The following is a 23419-nucleotide window of genomic DNA, read 5'->3' as shown; positions in this document are numbered from 1 at the left end:
CTAATCTAATCTAATCTAATCTAATCTAAAACGTGCATCTCTTCCATCACGTGCTTTGCATCTGAAGTGTCGTGACTCGTTCTTTTCATCGTATGACCCAAACCGATGTTGAAGTGGTCGTTATCGGACGCCGGCCCCTCCATAAACCCCCCCTCCGGGTGTGTTTTTCTTTGAACGGGCGGCTTCTCGTCGTATCTGTTCCGTCGCACTCAACACGTGCTGGACGCGCCAACTTTCCCACCTGCCTGTTCAGCCTCGATTCACACGGCCGTCGAACAACGCACATGCCGACAACCTTCACACTGTACGAACACAGCGATTAACAAAAGCACGCGCGCACATACATTTGCACACTTAACACACACACACACACACATCCACACAGACGTCACACTCCTCAGTTGGAGCTTACTCTATTGGCTGGTCTTAACTGCTTTGTAGTATTTTTAGGTCTGTTATTCTGGGGCCTGTCCTGGCAAGCCACTGGTAGAGTATATAAGCCTCCCCCTGCAGCTGGGGACCACTGAGAACACACAGTGGAAACATCTCTGCCCGACACTTCAGCAAACATCCAGGCATTTTTAATCCTCTCAGGGTGAGTAGACACTTTTTGGCAACTTAGTGCCGGTTAAACCTGCCCGGACCGGGTTGATCCGCTTTAATATTTTCACTCTAAACGCCTAAAATCAACACTTTAAGGGTCAGTGATTTGCAGTAAAAAGTAGCATTTCTGCACCATTTTTTTTAGGTTTTAGTCTCGATTGATACCTTTTCACCTTCAGAAGGTCAGAGGTCAGGGTCAGCCGCAGCTTCCTTCCAAAGTAGAGCCGATGGTGTTTTTTTGCCGAAGGACACTTGAGCTGAGTGGGGAAGTGCCAACAGGGGCCAGGGTCTGGGTCATCTGGTTGAAAGGCTTGTTGATCTCTCGGAGCTTTGTGCCAACCTGCTGCCCTGTCAATACTGAAGAGGGTTCGGAGGCGATTGTCAGGTTTCAGATCTGGAAAATACTTTTGCTGATTATTTCCATTTCACTCCACTACAGGGGTTGGACAAAATAATGGAAACACCTTCACCTCAAGATGATAATGCCCCAATCCATACAGCTAGAATTGTTAAAGAATGGCATGAGGAACATTCTAATGAAGTTGAGCATCTCGTATGGCCGGCACAGTCCCCAGACCTCAACATTATTGGGCATTTATGGTCAGTTTTAGAGATTCAAGTAAGACGTCGATTTCCACCGCCATCGTCTCTAAAAGAGTTGGAGGGTATTCTAACTGAAGAATGGCTTAAAATTCCTTTGGAAACAATTCACAAGTTGTATGAATCAATACCTCGGAGAATTGAGGCTGTAATTGCCGCAAAAGGCGGACCTACACCATATTAAATTATATTTTGTTGATTTTTTAAGGTGTTTCCATTATTTTGTCCAACCCCTGTACATCCCAGAGGAAATATTGTACTTTCTGACTCCTCTACATTTGTTTGGTAGCTTTAGTTTCTTTTTAATCATTGTTCAAATCTTCCAAAATTCCATGTTCATGCCTGTGATAAACTGAAGAAAGGATGGAGTTTTCCATATGGGTGATGACTAAACCTCTCCTCCTACTAATCCAGAGGTGTCAAACATGCGGCCCGGGGGCCAAATCCGGCCCGCCAAAGGGTCCAGTCCGGCCCTTGGGATGAATTTGTGAAATGCAAAAATTACACTAAAATATTAACAATCCTTTTAGTTCAGGTTCTACATTCAGACCAATTCAATCTCACGTGGGTCAGACCAGTAAAATACTATCATAATAACATATAAATAATGACAACTCCAAATTTTTCTCCATGTAAATGTAAATACTTTCATGTATTTACACTAAAACAAAGTATAATTTCGCAAAAAATGTGAATAACCAGAACAAATATGAACAACCTGAAATTTCTTAAGAGAATTAAGTACAATTTTAACAAGACTGCCTGTTACTAAATGTTTTGTGTATTTGTAGATCCACTGTGATCTGTAAGTTATAATGTACATGTGTAAATGATAAACTGAGGCAGAATATTGTTAAAATTACACTTATTTTTTCAGTTTGTTCATGTTATTCACATTTTTTGAAAGGATACTTTGTAGATTGAAACCTTTTCATAATGTAGATTTACTTTTTTTTGCTCTAAAACATAGAGAAAAGTTTGGAGTTGATATTATTTATATATTATTGTATTATTATTTTACTGGTTCGGCCCACTGCAGATCAAATTTAGCTGAATGTGGCCCCTGAACTAAAATGAGTTTGACACCCCTGTACTAATCCATTACATTCTGGTTATTTCATACTCATTCACATTAGATTCTGGGCAGCATGTCTCTTTCAAATCCAAAAAATAAAAATAAAAAATTCACAGTTAGAGCCAGCTGTGCTTTCTGAAAATTGTTTAAAAGAAAATAAGATTATTCCTTGGGAGATCTAAAATTAAAAAGTGTAACCTGCGTGCTTGTGATAATATATTAACTGAATGTGTTTCTCCAGTTGTATACTTCATATGTTTTAGTTAAAGTGGTTCTTTGTCTTACTGTTGTTCCAAACTCTGACCAGTAGGGGTCAGTCTAGTACCAGAACACACTTAAGACCAAAAACACCAACGAATCAACGCTATGTTTCCACAGACTTTATCAGTCACTGAATAAACAAGAAAGATCATTGTTTACACACATCTGTATTATGATATCATCAAGATTTCTTCTTCAAATTAGAATTCAAACACTCTTATTTTAACAGTTGCTCAAAATAAGTGTGTCTTATAAAATTCACAAGCTTCATCAGCTGATAGTTTACATTATAGCTCTGTTAGCTTAGCTCTGTTAGCTTAGCTTTGTTAGCTTAGCTGTGTTTTTAGGATGAAAACAGCCACAGTAAGACCACTAATCACCTCTGTTTTCTGTTCGGTTTATGTTGTCAGTAGCTGAACTAAAGATCTGTTTTTGTAATCTAATCTAATGTAATGTAATTTCAGCAATAACAAATGTAATCTAGTCTAGTCTGATGTAATGTAATCTAGTCTGATCTAGTTTACTCTACTCTGATCTAATCTAATTTAATGTAACCTAGTCTAGTCTAATGTAATGTAATCTAGTCTTGTCTAATGTAATCCAGTCTAGTCAAATCTAATGTAATTTAATGTAATCTAGTCTAGTCTAGTCTAATCTAAAGTAATCTAGTCTAGACTAGTCTAGTCAAATCTAATCTAATGTAATGTAATTTCATCATTAACAAATGTAATCTAGTCTAGTCTGATGTGATGTAATGTAATGTAATCTAATCTAATCTAGTCTAGTCTAGTCTAATCTGGTCTAATGTAATCTAATGTAGTCTAATCTAATCTAATCTAATCTAAAACGTGTGTCTCCTCTGTCATGTGATTTGGATCTAAAGTGTCATGACTCGCTCTTTTCATCGTACGACCCAAACCGATCAGCGTTTAATGTCTAAGTGGTCGTTATCGGATGCTTGCCCCTCCATAAACCCCCCCCCCCCCCCCCCCCCCCCCCCGGGTGTGTTTTTCTTTGAACGGGCGGCTTCTTGGCTGCTCCTGTTCCATCGCACTCTAAAGGTCTGTTTGCAATCCAAAAAACAAGTTCAGAACCGTCATAGTTTAGTCTGAACCATGGATCAACAAATGGCAACTTAGCAAAGATAAGAACATCCCATGATGACGTTATACCTTCATAAACCTCATGATCAAACTCTATTCTTTTCATTTACAGCTGAGTCCAGTGGAAACAACACAATGCATCTATTTTTATCACATCGTTTCTTTGATTCTTAAAGTTGTTTCTTAATGGTTCTCATCCCATCTGGTCACTTTCTGATGCTTTGGTCAAAGGGCCTGTGGTAGTAGTTTTCCTCACCATGCCAGACCAGCAGAGTGACTTACTACTCCCTCTAGTGGTCACATAAATACCCCGGCCCGTCGGTGTAAATAAATTCACTTCATATCTCTATAATCCAATACATTTAGATCTTTGGTCAAACTTCACAGCTCTTTATTCTAAACATTATAATGACTTTAACCCTATCCGTGTGCGCCTTTTAGGCACACTTTCCACTTCGTTTTAAAAAACTTCATATTATTTTTCACAATTTAACCCTTTCATGCATGAATTATAAGAACCTTAACCAAGATTTTTTTTTTCCTGAGTGTTTTTATTCCTCTTTAGGCATGAAAAAATAAACAATGAGATTGAATTTTTTTTTTTTAAATCAACCTGTTTTTCATGGAGTTACAAAAATGTCCACTGAGCTACACCATGAATTTTATTCTTGACGCAAAGAAACATGTATTTAAAACCCAATATCATAAAGTGATATGAAAACAGTGAAATGAAACCATGTTTAATGCAGCTAATCTGATGTTTTGTCACATTTTAACATATTCTAATACTAGTTATAACTCACTTCATGGAGATAATATGCAAAAAATAAATATTAACAATTGATTTCCACTCAAGAACCAATCAAGAACAGCAAAGTTACAATAATGGTATGAATTGCAGTTTATGAGATGATGCATAAGTGTCCACTGTGTTGGTTGATATGGAACTAAAACAACCAAACCCATGAATATACAAGAGTTAAGCTGTAGAGTAACTGTCCACTGTAGTGACCACTATGCATGAAAGGGTTAAATAAGGTTAGAATTCAAAAGTTGTTCATTTTTGCATGATCTTTTAAATTCTGACCACCAACTAAAATATGCACATTGTAAACAAAAGAAAATTACCAGACTAGCATCTGTCTCTCAAGTGTGCCTAAAACGCACTATTTCTTCCATTTGATATGTATGATTAGGGCTGACCTTGATTTACAAAAATAAAATCAAATCACAGCAGAAAAATAACTCAATATATAATATTCAATAGTTTGATTTATAGGTGTGCATTTTACGCATACTTGGTGACAGATGCTAGTATTTTTGAACATTTGACCTAACGCCAAAAATGATAACGCAAATTAACCACTGTTGGAGTTAATCACTGACATATGCCAGGATGAAAAAATCAAATATGTGATCCACTTTTTATGTAGTATATTGAAAAAAAATATTTTTTTGTGTTTTTTGCATCCAAAAAAATGGTTTGTTTACATTACAAACACAGCATTTAAAGGGTTAAAAAATGTGACAATTATTGAGTATTTGGTATTTTTATTTATGGCTCAAGTTGATGAAATAGAAAAAAGTGTAAAAGAATTAAAAACAAAGTGTATGAAATTTTTTTTTGACATTATTCCACAAGTGTGCCAAAAAGGCACACTTGGTGCTTAGTAAGGGCCTTGCTGGACGGGATACTGGAGGGTTAACACATGGGTGATTCATCCCTAATACTTTAGAAAGTGGAGAAAGACTTTGGAGAGTGTGATGACCTTATCTAACATGATGCATTGTGGCAAATTAAACCACCTACAGTTCATAAAATAGTTAAAATGAGCTTAACTTTAAACTTTAAACGTGCACAGCAGTAAAATATATCAACATACACATTAATGCAGCAGCAAAATTAATCATAAACATCAGATATAGACGTAAAACTGTCCGTAAACTCTTTTACTTTTGCAGACTTTAGAATATTTCCACCGTCCTTTTCCTTAACTGAAGGTTGCAAATCTGTCTTCCACCACTGTTGACATATGTTGTCTATTTTTAAAACATGTTCATCACATATGGAAAGTTCTAAGGTCGTATTAATCTGGTGAAAGCTTTGACTTTTCTTCGCCCCGTGAGCTCTGACAGTGACTAATGATTCCAACCTTTGTGTTCATTTACGGTCATGAATAGACGTGATATAATTGCCAATTCATCACTGTCTTATTCACAGAGTACTGTATAGAATACACTTCCTGCTTCAGTCTGTGTAGGATCTGCAGTAAAACCATTAACTTCTATTGTCATCCTCCTGTTGAAGGGTCTGGCGCTAAAATCTGGGATCAGGACTAGTTCTACATCAAATAGATATTCCCATCTGTCAATTATTTACTCAATTAATCAATTAGTTGGTTGGTTTGTAAAATGTCAGATGTGGAAAGATCTCCATAAAAGTCCAAATGATGTCTACAAAAGTCTTATTTTGGTCCAAAACCCAAGTATATTCAGTTACAGTTTACACTACAAATACTTTGCAACCTTACTTAAGTAGAAATTTGGATTATCTATACTTTACTAGAGTAATTATGTTTCAGCTGACTTTTTACTTCTACTGAAAAAGTCACTTTTTAATCCCTTTTTTTTTTTTTCCTGTTTCTGATAGAATAACCTTTAAATCAGTGTTTTTCAGTCGCCTGGAATTCAAATGGGGTCACCTGAAATTTCTAGTAATGGATAAAAAAAAAACAAAAAAAACCAACAACTTACTAATAAAAATATATATGGTGAGTTGAGAGAGACAATCCCAATCCATAACAGACATGACAAACTGTGAAGCCGAAACTGAAGCACTGTGGTTCTGTTTATCTTTCAAATGTTCATTGTGGTCAGTTTCAGATGCTGCAGCTCTTTCATAATTCATAGTTTGAGTTCTTGTTTGTTCAGTATTAATTGTCAGCCTTGTAAATAAAAGCTGGACTGACTGTACATATCCTGACCAAGGAAAATAAAAATAAAATTCTCCCTTTGTGCAGTAATCTACACCTGGCTTTTCTGCCTCCGTCCATAATAATATACATTATATAGACTAAATGTCATGTACACTCTCAAAAACAGAGGTACCAGCTTGTACTTAAAAGGGTACAAATGCTTATTGCTGGGGGTGTACTTTTTTGAGAGACATCTCTGTACCCTTTCGAAATGGTCCATTTTTGTACCTTAAGTACTTTACATAGAAAGAAAACTCTCATATAGTTGATAATGCCATGATGTTTAAAGTTTGAACCGGTGGCCTAATTAAGAAAAAAAAAAGAAAAGAAAAAAAAAAAAACGGCATAGGCAAGCTACGAATCAAGACATGGAGGTGTGAATGAAAACTTGATAAAACAGAGATTATGGCAATAATCAGAGGTCCTAATAAGATAAAAAAAAGATATTATTAGGCTATTATCATTGAGCTAATTGGGCTATTAAATTAAAACACAAATTATTATTAAATATAATATAGACATATAGAATATATACAGTCTGATATATAATAAATAATGCGCTAAGCCTAATGTTTGAACTATAAGTAGTCCTGCTGTTCAGTTCTTCTAGCCTACAGCCTATTCTCATGGTCTACACACAGTTTTGAATGCTGCAGGGTACCTTATAGTACACATTTGTACTTTACAGAACTTTGGACCCTTTTTCACAGTCTAAAGGTGCAATTCAGGCCTCCTAAAGACCAATATTGTACTTTTGAGAAAACATTCTTCAAAAATGTACTTATAGGTACATAAATGTTCTGATCTCATACTTCTATTTTTGAGAGTGTAGAATTAATGTTTATTTGCAACATAGTACAGCGAACTATTAAAGAAAAAAAAAAAAAAAAAAGTCTCTGTTTTGAATGTCTGGGGTCACCAGAAATTTGTGAAGTTAAAATGGGGTCATGAGCCAAAAAAGGTTGGGAACCACTGCTTTAAATTCACCCTAAGTTTTCATGAACATCCACATGATCAGTGAATGAAATATAGGAAAATACACACTGTAAGCCCGGAATTTGTATTTACTAAAATGCTTTAATTACAATGCACTTAAATGATTTCAGTTTTATGATGTTACTATAAAATGTGAAGTATATTCTACTAATTTGTAGACATAGTTGAAAGTACGAAAAAGTTTAAGCTGAATGGAATTAAATCACTAAGTTTTAGACATGACCATCATAAAACTTAAATCATTTAAGTGTATTGTAATTAAAGCATTTTAGTAAATACAAATTTCGGGCTTAAAGTGCACCTTTTTATCGTCGCATTGCATTGTGGGTATTGGGCATGTTGTTGAAAATGTGTTATTTTTCTGTGCAGGGGTTCAGTGGGGTTGTGGTGTTAGTGTTAATTTGGATTTAATGTGTGTATGGTAGTGTTTATTGGCCTTTTTGTGTTTGTTTTTGTATTTTTGTAGAGCTGCACCATGAGTCAGAGCCAGAGGAAGAACATTCGATTTCCTGTTCATTTAAAACTGTTATTGTTCAATGGAAATCCTTCAGTGTTATCAAATTAAAAGCACTTCCTGTACTAGCAAATGATATTTAGCTAACTACCATTCATGCTTCAAAGTATTAAGTTGAGTAATTTTGTAACTGGTGTGGTCAGGAATAGGATTTTGAGTGTGATTATTTTATAAAAAGTTGTTTAATCAATGATAAATTAATTTGACTGCAATTGAGAAAATTAGTCAGTGTAATCTAAAATGCTGAGTTGAATGGTTGGATAGTGGGGTTGATTTTACAACAGATATAAAGTACAAATAACTTGTCTTTTAGTGTTTTCTACTTAATAGTTTAAGTTCAATACTTTCAGCATTAAAGTTGCACCTACTTAAACCAACTGATTAGTCGATCATTACTCAAATCATTTAAGTGCAATCACTTGCCTCAAATTTTTGGAGTAAACTCTACTTATCCGGGCTTACAGCGCAGGATTTACACTGAAAAATGCAAAATACAGAGGATAATATTATCATAAATGGTGATAAATCACTTAAAAATGGTTAGATATAGAGAAAAAATCCTTAGGGAACTGACACAAAAGTAGCTCTGGGTGTTTATGGGTTAATATGACATTAGAGTCATTATGGCCTTTAGAAAAATGTTTTTTGGGGAGGTGGGCTAGTGCACTACAGGCCCCTCCCCTGTGGAACCGTCTAAGCTTTTGTCCTAATGGTATTTTTTTCCCCTTACATTTACTTTGATACTTTACTTTTGAAACCAGTACTTTTACACTTTTACTTGAGTAAAAAGCTAGAGGTGATACTTCAACTTCTACACTGCGTTGTACAGGGTGGGGAAGCAAAATTTACAATATTTTGAGGCAGGGATTGAAAGACAGTGTATGACCAATTAGTTTATTGAAAGTCATGAGAATTTATTTGCCACAAGAAAATGTACATAATAGAAAATGTTTTTATTCTATGTGTCCTCCTTCTTTCTCAATAACTGCCTTCACACGCTTCCTGAAACTTGTGCAAGTGTTCCTCAAATATTCAGGTGACAACTTCTCCCATTCTTCTTTAATAGTATCTTCCAGACTTTCTCGTAATAGTTTTGCTCATAGTCATTCTCTTCTTTCCATTATAAACAGTCTTTATGGACACTCCAACTATTTTTGAAATCTCCTTTGGTGTGACGAGTGCATTCAGCAAATCACACACTCTTTGACGTTTGCTTTCCTGATTACTCATATGGGCAAAAGTTTCTGAAAAGGTATGGATAATAGTGTTAGGTATGATTATGACATCAATATATGTTTGGTTTCAAAACAACTGACATAGTGCCTGCTGAGAAAAAACAACTAAATGTTCATTGTAAATTTTGCTTCCCCACCCTGTATACTTCTACCTGAGTAATGTATGTGAATACTTTTGACACCTCTGCAGAAAGGGAATAAAACCACAACATATTCAAGTCAATTTAGACTTTTTTCTGCAAATCTATTGTTTAAATGCTAATCTGAACCCTTGACTGTACAATTATTATGTTCTCAACCTTTAACCCTTTCATGCACAGTGGTTACTCCAGTGGACAGCTATTCCACAGCTGTTCTTCTTGTATATTCATGGGTATTATTGTATTTCTTGTATAATCAGCCAACACAGTGGATGCATATTTATTTATTTATGATATTATTTATTTGTTTATTTAGCAGGGACAGTACACATCAATGAACATTTCTCAAAATTTGCCAGTATTAGCAAAAAACCTATTTTTCAACTGTCTTCCCTGGGTAAGATTTAAAGTCCTAGCATTCATAAAATTAGAAACATTTAAGAAATTAAGGCTCCACCCACACGTTCCATAGCATTAGTTCACATATACAGTATACACAGTTAACCTTTAAGTATTAGTACACACACCTGGAGAGACACTGGCGCCATCCCATACACTGCGATTCATTCCATTACTGTAAATTTGCTGTTTTCGATAAACCTGATCTACAGTAACATATTTGAGTGTAAATACATTAATTGTTAGACTGTAATTAACAGTTTAGTTGTTTTTTTTTTTTTTTTTTTTAAAACAAAAAGGTATTGTTTTTTTTTTTTTTTTGCATATTATGTCCATGAAGTGAGTAATAACAAGTATTAGAATTTGTTAAATTGTGAGAAAACATCAGATTAGCAGCATTAAAAATGTTTTTATTTCATTATTTCCATATGACTCACTGATATTCTTTTTTTTTTTTTGTCTTTGTTTATTTCGAACATGCAAAAAAAAAAAAAAAAAAAAACAACCCAAAAAAACAAAACAAAATAAAAACAAAATAAAACATTCAAATGGACAGAATTTATCTCCAAGCACATCGAAGTCTGATTTTTGCATGGTCAAAAAGGAGTAGGAAGAAGTATAAACTTATTTAATCCTACCCCTCAGTGCAGAAACATGTATTCCTTTTGGAATACATGTTTCTTTGCTTCAAGAATAAAATGCATGGTATAGCTGAGTGGACATTTTGTAAATCCATGAAAAAAAAAAGAAAGAAAAGCTTGATCCCGTTGTTTATTTCATGCCTAAGGAGGAATAATAACACTCAAGAAAAAATCTTGACTAAGGTTCTCATAATTCATGCATGAAAGGGTTAATCTCTTTCAGAACTTTAAGTTTCCTTCAGTATTTTTGTCTTTATCATCATTTAATCTGTTAGTTAATATTTTTTTTGGCTGCTTTTGTAACTTATAACCGATTCAGATAAAACACATCACAGACTCAAACAGACTCTATGACACTTCTTCACCTTCATTAACGTTTATCTACTACTCATTACATTCATAACATAATATGAAACATGAAATACTGTTGTGAGGTCAGAAGGAGTGTTGAGCCACATTATGTAATAAATTCCCATTACGTAATAAAAGTTTAAAATGTAATAAGAATGTCACGTCATCTTGTAAAAAAGCCGCATTATGTAATAAGCTGACACATTTTGTAATAAACTACCTCAACGCATTACATAGTAATTTTTTTCACATTATGTAGTAAGTTATTACAATTTGACAAATTTATTACAAAATGCACTTGACACAGTTTTATTTTTAAAAAAATTTAATAACATGGTTCATTATGTAATAACAATCCAAATTAATATAATTTCAGAGCAATTTAGAAGAAATTAGTCACAGGAGCTACAGGTAATGGAATCAGAACTTTAACCACACAGTTTAAAGATTAATTTAGCACATTACATTTTCCTGAAAATAAAAATGTGTCAAGTGCATTTTGTAATAAATTTCTCAAATTGTAATAACTTAACTACATAATGCGAAAAAATTTACTACATAATGCATTGAGGTAGTTTATTACAAAATGCGTCAGTTTATGACATAATGCGGCTTTATTACAAGATGACGTGACATTCTTATTACATTTTGAACTTTTATTACATTATGGGAATTTATTACATAATGCGGCTCAACAAGGATATGATCATTGTAAGTAGGTTTAGTCATTAACCGCAAATCCAGTCATTTTGCTGATTAATCACTGACGTTGGATCTGCTCAACATGATGATTATAGCTGTATTTTTATTTACTTTCAATTTGATTCATTTATGGAGTTGAAGATTCCTTTGTTTTCAACTTGTAATCATTTGGATATCTTACATGATAATTGGCTTATATATTTAAGATCAGACTTGTTAAATTTACATCTATTATCACTGACTATGACAACTATTGACGTGTGCACGGACCATTAATTACACATTTTCTTAATTTCCTTGAGGAATTAAATGACATCTGTTTTTATCTTACAGCTGGTCAATGAGACGATAATGATAACACTGGGTTACAAAAAATGTTGTTCTCAAGTTGTCTGGGTTTTTTCAACTGAATTAGGACCATTTTGCACCGCTAAATCCAAAAATGACATCTGTTTTTCTCAATCAGGTCAGGTTTTTTTTGCTAATTTGATTTTGAAAAATTTGATCTTCTCACAAAATTGATTACATTTTTGTGACTTTATCAGTTGATTTTTTTTATATAGTTCTCACCCAAAATAGGTTTTAAGAGGAAAAAAAAAAATCATGTGATCACTTGATTCCTGTTAGGTACAATGGTGTATTCACCGCAGATTTCATTCACTTTTTCCATTTCATTCACCTGTAATATTAAAAAAACCATTAATCATAAATTGGCAAAAGTAAAATCTTCAGAACTCATTTATTGCAAGAAATATGAAAGAATTTTGTATCATATGATGTGAAAATGCCCATAAATGTAAGCAAAAATGTTAAAAAGCCAATATGTAGCATAGTTCAGAAAGTTGACCTGATTGAGCAAAATTAATGTGATTTTTGGATTCAGCACACCAAAATTATCCTAAATCAGCTCAAAAAACTTCAACAATAAATTTGTTGTTGACCAGTGGATGATATCATTTTAGATTATATCGCAGTCTAATTTGTATTACTATATCTTGATAATTTTCCTTGAAGTTTATTGAAATAAACACTGCTCAGCTAAAAATAAGATAATACTCACAATATTTCATTGGAATGCCACGTTTAGCTTTAATGATAGTGAGTATTTACTGCAATAAAGTTTCAATAACCTTATGGAAGGTCACAACATTTAATTATGTCTATAGCTCTATTATTTTTTGTCCAGAGCTTGTATTGATGATGGAGTTGGACAAATGTGTAAAGTCTGATCCATCACGTCCCTGAGAGTCTCATTGTGGTTCAGGTCTGGACTCTGTGGTGCCCAACCCATGTATAAATGAAGTTTCGTCCTCCTGAACCACTCTGTAATAATCTGATCCTGATGAATCCTGCTGTTGTCAAGTTGAAATATGAAGGTGTCATCTGCGAAGAAAAACTCCACTGATGTTTATTGTGGTCATTCAGTACATTCAGGTTCAGCTGAACTCGTTTTACAGACTCCTAATGAGCCGGGTTACACGATGATATCTGGGAGTAATTGGATAATTGTAATAATCAGATCTAACGCACTTACATGAACTTAAAGGGTTCATATTTATCTAAACCCACTTTTATTAGTCTTTGGTTCATTTATTTGTGTATTTGGACTCTAATAGTTCATACAGTTTGAATTTGAACCCTCCAGGTGCTGCAAAGCTATCTTTATATTAATTTTGGCAAAAACTGAGTGGATTTCCACAACCCATTTTAATTTCTGATTAATTTGTTACGTCTTATAAATAGCTACGTCGTGATATTTACACATGTAAGGTTAAGACTTCCAACGAACATTTTGTTGAGTCTCAAAAAGTTAAAAGTTTGAGATTGATCTTGATAAACCCTAACCTTGAAATTGGTTCACCTGGATTCTCCCTTTTTTTTTTTTTTTTCTTTTTTTTTACTTATTTTGACTATAAAAAGTTAGAAAATATGCTGTATGTTTTGCCCATTTTTCCATTACACTTAGAACTTTCAATATCTAGCAGTCATTTACAATTTATGGCATATTATAATACTGCTAATAGGGTTTATTCTCCAGCTTGTACAGATACAAATGAAATTACCATAACGATGGAATAAAGCACAACATCTCAGGTTTCAGAGACTGTTGGAATTTTTCTAATTGCACAAACGGAGTTAAGATACACTACATAAGCAGTAGTCCACAGCAGTGGCACCACCCTGGTTTATCCCAGTGGTCCTGGGGGGTGGGTGAGATGTTCAATTGTGTTTTTGTTTTTCTGCTTTTTTTCCCCTCTCACTCTATCAATGTGGTTTTCTTTTTATTTCTGACTGTTTGTTTGTAATGTTGATATCAGAAATGAAGCACCGTGTACCACTCAGGTGATTTCATGTTTGTGTTACGATAAGGCTTCACAATAACAACATCTGAAACACCAATTGCACAAACACCGACAGAGTTACGGTCTTCCAAACTGCACATATACAGGGTGTGTCAGCGATGACACGTCAGGTTTTAAAGGGATAACTACCAATATGAGCTGTCATGTTATTATTTCTGATCATATCCCACCTTTATAATATCTAAAAACATAAGAGTTAGTGAACTTACTGCCAGTGTCTGCTTCGTGGAGACTGATCTAATGAAATTGCGTTGTATGTCATGCCAGTTCTCATAGCATGTGGCGTGCTATACGTAGGCATTTTGGTCCTTTTGCGTGGTATTCAACGCCATTTGATTATGTGTCAATTTAAGCCAAAATCTCCAGCTCACATAACCTGGTGGTTCTCAAACTTTTGACAGTAGTGTACCCCCTGAAATTTTCTTTTTTATCCAAGTACCCCCAACTCTCACTTCAGCATTTTTGATTGAAAAAAATTTGGCAAAATTTGTTCGTTTGCCAAAGGTGTCTGTTTATACTTTCAAAACTTTGCAAACAAACAACATGCATTTAACTGTAATATAGGGCGGCTGTGGCTCAGTTGACAGAACATCTGGTCCAATGACTGGTTGGCGGTTCGAATCCTGGCTCTGACCGTCCACATGTCCTTTGGCAGTGACGTGCAGTGGGGTTCATGGCTGGGGAGGCACTGACTCTTTCAGAGCCAGATCTACAAATATATGGTGGCCTGAGAAACTGGAATAGAGAGAGTGAGCAAAAGGAATGGCCTGGGTATATGGGCTCTGCATCAGGTCAGCATAGGTAGACTGGCAGGAACTCAACAGGAAACCTTCAAAAAGAGCCATTTCAAACTAAAAATACAAAAAGTTTATGGTCTTACCTTTATTTGTACATGAAATCCATGCGCCGATCCTGGTGAATTAAAGTGTATAAAAAAGAACGAAGAAGATTGTAAGCGCATGAATCCGTGGACTCACAGGCGCCATCTATCATGAGGCAGGGGTACTGTTTGCCTCCCCTAGTGACTTTTTCACTGCGGTTTTATGATTAATATGCGAGCCTAAACACATTACAGAAATACATTCCATATGTTATGCAGATTATGGAAGGATAGAGCATATAATCAGAGTGTTTGAAAGCATTTTAACTGTGATATACAGAGGGACAGCGACACAATATTTTCATCGGGTACCAACAGAGTTCATGAGGGGAGGAGACAGTTCTCCTGGAGGCACAGCACAGCGCTGCCTCACGGCGCATCTCCTCCCTGTATTTGAACGGAGCATGCGGAAATTCTGCTATTGTAATTGACTAAAAAAAAAAATACTACTACTAATAATAACGATATTGGATTTGAACGGAAAATGAGTTTATAGGACATACCAGCTGACAACTATCAACATTTATTATATTTTATAGTCAAGTTGTTTTTTCTTTTCAAGATTGACCCTGCCTCCTCTGACTGCACGTCACTGGTCATTGGGCAAGACACTGAACCCTAAATTGCCCCCAGCCTGGCAGCGCCTTGCATGGCAGCAGAGTGTGTGTGTGTGAATTAGAGGTAAGATCGGGCCTAAAAAATCCAGCCCGACCCGACCCAGGCCCGCGGGTATTAAAGCCCGACCCAGCCCGAGCCCGACCAATTAACTTGATTTGCAGGCCCGAGCCCGAAGCAAACCCGAAATTTCATATTTTATTTGTGAGGACTCGGGAGGAGGAGGGGTGATTTATGATAACAAATTAAAGCCTGTCTTTTGTAACGAAATCTAAGTTAAACAAGACTGTATAAACATTTACATCTTTTATATTTCTGTGTCTGCAGAGGTTACATTAACCGGCAATTTTCCATCATTGACGGATTTTTTTAAGAGTTGACGGGAAAAATTTAAGGCCGTCCGTCATTTTGACGGGTTGAAAATTGGGCCATAAACCACAGCAGCAGTACGTCCTTAAGAATCTAGTGCGGCACTTTAAGAGAGAGAGAGAGGCAGAGAGACAAAGAAGAACAATGGAAAAAAAAAAAAGTCAGCGAGAGAGAAGCCCGGCCCGACCCGACCCAAACGTAATGACTGACATTTTAGGCCCGACCCAGCTCGGGCTCGGACTCAGGCTTGGGCTTAAGATCTTACCTCTAGTGTGAATGGGAGAATGTGAGGCTATGTAAAGCGATTTGGGCACTATATCAGTGCAGTCCATTTAGCATTCATAAAAAGTAAAGCTTTTTTTAAGTAAATTTTGTATGCATAATATTGTGGTGTAGGTGGAAGTTTGGCAGGAAGTAAACTCAGTGTCAAACATGAGCACAAATCATTCTTTTAATTTGACAAGCAGAAAGACACAGGTTGAAAAATCACAACAGGATAGCCATTGCTCTGCCTGCAGCTCCCACTCAGGGTGCAACTTTATAAATTACAAAAATACAAACAAAAAAATATACAAAAAGACCAATAAACATTGTCATACACATACTAAATCAAAACTAGTACTAACAGAACAACCCCACTGAATTCCTGCACATAAAAACAACACATTTACAACAAAATACCCACTACCCATAATGCACTGCAGCAAACATGCCACAATAGAAACATAGTGCCCTCTTTCATTGATAAGAAAAATAAATAAATTGGTCATTAATTAATAAATGAACCTTTCATCAACAAAAAATAATGCCTTAGCTCAGGGGTGTCCAACTGGTCCTAGTCCTAATGCTGCATTCCAGGCAACCCCTAACTCGTGTTTTTCCAACCTTCTACCGGTGAAAATGCACTGGAATATCAGTCAAACCTGTGACTTCCCACCCGTGAACTCGTACTAGATCCATGTACTCCCAGTTACTAGTTCTGACATCACGTAGCAATGGCAGCCCCCATGGATGCAGTGTTTATGCAAATTGTTTATTAAAACAAGGTATTGCTCTGACATTATTTATCTGTAAATGTTCTGCATAATCAGCAGCTACTCTAGTGTTAGCTAGTTTTCAGTCCAATGAGTACAAGAATAAATTTAAACACCATTTTTCCTCCTCTGTTTCCCTCAAATAACCAAGGAGCAAACACCTTTGGTGATAGAAATGATTGTAAATGAACATAACGTACGGTCCGACATGCTGGTTTGTTTACATCTAGCTACCACACTTCCTTGCGCTCAGGCAGTTTGGCGTGACTTGCCTGGAACGCTACAAAGTCGTGAGTCGTGGTTTGAAGTCGTGACTTACAGGCCCAAAAAACGGCCTGGAACGCAGCATAAATATCTACTATCCTGCATGTGTTAGATGTTTCCCTCTTCCTGCACACCTGACGGTCATTACACTGGTCTGCAAGGAAAATGCTTCCAGAATAAAAGTAATGAAATTTTACCACATGAGAGTCACTAATAAAGAAAAATCAAGTCAAAAATGCTGGTTGGCTGAACTTTCCAAGATACAGCCTTGGGTTAGGCTTATCATTTGAATCAGGAGTGTTGGAAGAAGGATCCATCTGAAACATGCAGGATAGTGACTCTGAAGGACCAGGGGTTGGACACCCCTGACTTAGCTACTCAAATAAACTCATTTTGAATGACATAAAATAGAAATGTTTTTGAAATGTTCCCAAAGCTTAAACAAACTGATTGACAATAAAACTACTATATGTTACTACTTATTGTGTTTTATATTTCAGCATTAATTTTTTATTATTTATTTTGTATTCAGTACATGATGACTTATTTAACCCTTTCGTGCATAGTGGTCACTCCAGTGGACAGTTATTCTACAGCTGTTCTCTTGTATAGTCATGGATTTTGTTGTTCTTTTCTCTTTGTCTCTTTTTTTTTCTTTTTTTTTTTTTTTTGTACACATATCTTTATTAAAATTTTAAGACACTGCATATCTTTTCTGGCATGAATTGGTAACATTATGTAGATCTCTCCTGAGCATAAACCCCCAGAATCACAAGCCGTCCCCATAGTTTTCACACAATTTTTCAGTAAATACATGTTTCTGTGCGTCAAAAATTAAATGTGTGGTGTCCAGCTGGGTGGACATTTTGCAACTTCATGAAAAATATGCTCATAAGAATTTTTTTTTCATTATTATTTGTTTATGTTTTTTTTTTTTTTTTTAATTTTTTTTTTTAATTTATTTTTCAGAAGAAAATTCTCAATCACATTGTTTTTTTCATGCCTAAAGAGGAATAAAAACACTCAGGAAAAAAGTTTGATTAAGGTTCTCATAATTCGTGCATGAAAGGGTTAATGTATTGGTCCCAACAAATTTCAAGTACCCCCTGGGGTTCTTCCAAGTACTCCTGGGGGTATGCATACCCCACTTTGGAAACCCTAACCCTCAGTGTGTGGTATTTGATGCAGTGTGAACATACATGCAGAAAACTTATATTACGTACAGATGACACGACAATTAACATCAAAATTAAAAGTGGCGTGTATATTTACATAATTTCATGATATCACGTTGGCTTCTTGTCAGGTAAAGGGGTCGTATTTATCTAAACCCACTTGTATTAGTCTTTGGTTCATTTATTTGTGTCTTTGGACCCTAATAGTTCATACAGTTTGAATTTGAACCCTCCAGGTGCCGCAAAGCTATCTTTATATTCATTTGGGCAAAAATCATATGGACTTCCACAACCCGTTTTAATTCCTTCTTGATTTGTTGCGTTTTATAATGACTTACATCATGAAATTTGCACATATAAGGTCAAGACTCCCAACGAACATTTCTCCAAGTTCGACATAATTGTTTGTCAGCAGCAGCGGTTGTAGTAAAAACTGAAAATATGCCCAAACTTTGAGCCGATTACCTAAAATGTTCAACTGTTGGTTGTATTAATGAACACAAGTGGCTGAACAGGACAGAGCAGCACAGCCAACAACCTGGAGTTGGTGGGGTAATTTGCATTTAACCCTTTCATGCATGAATTGTGAGAACCTTAGTCAGTATTATTTTCTTGAGTGTTTTTATTCCTCTTCAGGCATTAAAAAAACAATGCAATTGATTTTATTTTTTTTTTTATTTATTTTTTTTTATGAACCTATTTTTCATGGAGTTACAAAAATGTCCACTCAACTGGACACCATGCATTTAATTTTCAAAGCAAAGAAACATGTATTTGAAACTCATCCTCAGAAAGTGATCTACTGTGTGAAAACTATGAAATAAAAACATTTTTAATGCTGCTGATCTGATGTTTTCTCACATTTTATCCTACTCAAATACTAGTTATTACTCATTTCATGGAGATAATATCATCTGAGACCAAGGAAATTGACAATTTTAGCTTTTTTACCCTAAAAAATTATTTTGATTGGAAACTGCATAATGCAACAGTTTTTTCAGATACATTTTAAAAATATTTTTTATTTATTGATTGATTTTTCACTGGAATGTCCTTTGCAATGGACAGCATTTTAGTTAAACTGTCAAACTTTTGTCCCCTGTAGAGGACACAATGCATTGCTGGGTCTCAGGAGGACATGCAAAAAAAAAAACAAAAACAAAAACTTTTTGTTTCAGAAAACTGTTAATTGCAATCTCATAACAATTGGCAATTGATTTCCGCTCAAACATGTTAGTGCAGATCAGGTTTATCCAGAACAGCAACGTTACAGTAATGGTCTGAATTACAGTGTATAGGATGATGCATAAGAATCCACTGTGTTGGCTGATATGGAACTAAAACAACAAAACCCATGAATATACAAGAGAACAGCTGGAGAAGAACTGTCCACTGGAATGACCACTATGTATGAAAGGGTTAAAGGGCCAGTGCTCAAAACCACTTTTCTGGTGTCATTCCTCAGAAATAGGGTTGAAGATGGACCTGTGGAGTTGAATTAATGAAGAATTCAGACCCAAGCAGAGCATTTACAGTTTATGTAGACCACAGGGAAATGTCTGAAAATACATAATTTTATTTAAAAAAGCAAAATATCACTCCTTTAAATTCTTATATCCAGCTCAGTCAGACTAAAATTCCTTATTTCAAGTAATTCTGTCTTAAGTGAGTGTGATTTTATTTCTTGTACTAAGCACTGTTTGCTAAAATTCTAGCATTTTTTTCTAGTTTTAAGGCACATTATGTTTTTTTTTTAGTTGACAGACTTTGTTTGCTTGTTGACGAACATTTCTCCGAGTACAACATAATTGTTTATCAGCAGTAGTTGTAGTAAAAAACTGAAAATATGTCCAAACTTTAAGCCAATTACCTAAAATGTTCAGTTGTTGGTTGAACGGGACAGAGCAGCACAGCCAACAACCTGGAGGGGGCGGGGCCTGCAGTGGCTCATGTGCATTTAAAGGGCCAGCGCTCCAAACCACCTTTCTGGTGTCATTCCTCAGAAATAGGGTTGAAGATGGACCTGTGGAGTTGAATTAATGAAGAATTCAGGCCCAAGCAGAGCATTTACAGTTTATGTAGACCACAGGGAAATGTTGGAAAATGAAGAATTCCATTAAAAAAAGCTAAATATCACTCCTTTAACAGTCTGATCAACCATCTTCTTGTGTTCTTTATCTCCTTTATCTTAGGACGCTATGATTCCTGCATAATGTCAACTGAGGTTGCGATTCAGAAGTTCTCCTTCCCCTTCTCCGCCACCGTTCGCCTTTCTCAACCAAGTGAGGTGACTCAGAAGGGATGCATTCAGGTGAAGGCCCTGCAGCTCCAGGAGAACCAGACCTTAAATGAACCCAGCCCGGGTGCAGTGCATAATGAGACCCAGGCCCAGGCGGATCCAAAGCCCGCTCCGGTCCCGGCCTGCGGTGAAGACTCTCAGAGCGGTGTTGTGTGCAGAAAGAGCGTGTTTGAGAAACTGACGGCGGAGAGCGAGGATCAACGACCTGCGGCCAAGAGGCAGCTTTCATCTGAAAGTGCAGCCAGAACCATCACGGTGGTGAAGAAGAGCGCGGTGAGGAAGGAAGGTGAAGAACAGAGGCCCGTCAAACCTAAAGCTCACCTGGGGCAGAAGGCAGCGCCGTGCTCCGCCGCAGGGAAGAGGAGGCGTCGAAAGGACCTGTTCAGCAGCGCCGAGGTTTTCCACAGGGTTGATTCACATGTCATCAGGGCAGGAGCAGAGGTGAGGACACTTACACTCTATTTATAACATCACAGCAGACCAACAGAGCAGCAACAACAGCCTGAGCACTAGTGTATACAGCAGCGGTGGAAAGTTCTGTTACTCAAGCGCTGTCCTGAGGGGGACCAGGTCTCACAAGACAAAAAAACTAATGTGGGACATGTTACCAGGGCTGAGAGGCAGACGTAGGCCCAATCCCAATTAGGGATGTAACGATATGAAAATTTCATATCACGGTTATTGTGACCAAAATTATCACGGTTATCATTATTATCGCAGAATTGTTGAAATTGGCAGAACTATTCAAATATTAACCCTTAGTGGTCTGAGCCACTTTTGGCTGTTTTTCAGTACGTTTGATTTTGCCTTTGTATACTATATAAACAAATGTTTACTATACCCATGTTTAGGATCTTTTTTTTTCAGCATAACTTCGTCTGTATCAGGGGTGTCAAACATAGGGCCCGGGGGCCAAATGTGGGCCGCTAAAGGGTCCAGTTCGGCCCCTGGGATGTTTTTGCCAAGTGCAAAAATTCCACAGTCTTGAATTGAATTAAGCAAAAAAAATGTTTTTTGCTTGAATTAAGTAAAAAAAATCTTCAATTAAGCCAAAAAAAAAAAATCTTCAATTAAGTAAAAAAAATCTTCAATTAAGTAAAAAAAAAAATCTTCAGTTTAGCAAAAAAAAAAAAAAAAATCTCAAATTTAGCAAAAAATCTTGAATTAAGCCAAAAAAAAAAAAAAAAAAAAAAAAATTCTTCAATTAAGTAAAAAAAAATCTTGAATTAAGCAAAAAAAAACCAAAACAAAACATCTAGACTTAACAACTTTTTTTTTTTTCTTTATTTTAGTGCAAAAAATAACATTAAATTATAAAAATATTTACATTTACAAACTATCCTGTACCAGTAAAATGTGAATAACCTGAACAAATATGAAAAACCTGAAATGTCTGTAGAAAATTCAGCCCAATTTGAACTATTTTCTGCCTGTTCCTCAGTGTTTAGTGTCTTTGTAGATCTGATCCATAATGCGCATGGACAAATGAGAGGGTGAGGAATAATATTGTTAAAATTGCACTAAGTTTTCTTACATTTTTTAAATTTAAATTTCAGGGGTTTTTTTGTTTTGGTTTTTTTTGGTTTTTTGGATAGTTTATGAAAGTACGTATTTTCATAATTTACTGGGGGTTTTTTTGCACTAAAACAAAGACAAAAATTTGGAGTTCACATTATTTATAGGCTATTATGTTATTTTTTTGGTCCGGCCCACTGAAGATCAAAATTTGCTGAATATGGCCAAAAATTATCACGGTTATCATTATTATCGCGGAATTGTTGAAATTGGCAGAACTATTCAAATATTAACCCTTAGTGGTCTGAGCCTGTTTTGGCTGTTTTTCAGTACTTTTGATTTTGCCTTTGTATACTATATAAACAAATGTTTACTATACCCATGTTTAGGATCTTTTTTTTCAGCATAACTTCGTCTATATCAGGGGTGTCAAACATAGGGCCCGGGGACCAAATGTGGGCCGCTAAAGGGTCCAGTTCGGCCCCTGGGATGTTTTTGCCAAGTGCAAAAATTCCACAGTCTTGAATTGAATTAAGCAAAAAAAATTTTTTTTTGCTTGAATTAAGTAAAAAAATCTTCAATTAAGCCAAAAAAAAAAATCTTCAATTAAGTAAAAAAATCTTCAATTAAGTAAAAAAAAAAATCTTCAGTTTAGCAAAAAAAAAAAAAATCTCAAATTTAGCAAAAAATCTTGAATTAAGCAAAAAAAAAAAAAAAAAAAAAATTCTTCAATTAAGTAAAAAAAAATCTTGAATTAAGCAAAAAAAACCAAAACAAAACATCTAGACTTAACAACTTATTTTTTTTTCTTTATTTTAGTGCAAAAAATAACATTAAATTATGAAAATATTTACATTTACAAACTATCCTGTACCAGTAAAATGTGAATAACCTGAACAAATATGAAAAACCTGAAATGTCTGTAGAAAATTCAGCCCAATTTGAACTATTTTCTGCCTGTTCCTCAGTGTTTAGTGTCTTTGTAGATCTGATCCATAATGCGCATGGACAAATGAGAGGGTGAGGAATAATATTGTTAAAATTGCACTAAGTTTTCTTATATTTTTTAAATTTAAATTTCAGGGTTTTTTTGTTTTGTTTTTTTTTGGTTTTTTGGATAGTTTATGAAAGTACGTATTTTCATAATTTACTGGGGGGTTTTTTGCACTAAAACAAAGACAAAAATTTGGAGTTCACATTATTTATAGGCTATTATGTTATTTTTTTGGTCCGGCCCACTGCAGATCAAAATTTGCTGAATATGGCCAAAAATTATCACGGTTATCATTATTATCGCGGAATTGTTGAAA

General features: G+C 35.4%; 1 protein-coding gene across 1 annotated transcript in view; it reads left to right on the top strand.

The window, feature by feature from the left end:
- Window positions 1-504: 504 nt before the first annotated feature.
- ky (kyphoscoliosis peptidase) overlaps window positions 505-23419 on the top strand; it is a 55277-nt gene continuing 32362 nt past the window's right edge. The window contains exons 1-2 of the mRNA XM_030126013.1: window positions 505-595; window positions 20488-21035. Of these exons, the coding sequence (XP_029981873.1) occupies window positions 20508-21035 (528 nt within the window). The 5' untranslated portion in view covers window positions 505-595; window positions 20488-20507. The remainder of the gene's footprint in view (window positions 596-20487; window positions 21036-23419) is intronic.

Source organism: Sphaeramia orbicularis, chromosome 22, assembly GCF_902148855.1.
Source record: "Sphaeramia orbicularis chromosome 22, fSphaOr1.1, whole genome shotgun sequence".
Lineage (NCBI taxonomy): Eukaryota > Metazoa > Chordata > Actinopteri > Kurtiformes > Apogonidae > Sphaeramia > Sphaeramia orbicularis.
Note: the sequence above shows the minus strand (reverse complement) of the source record. Positions and strands in the feature narration are given on the sequence as shown.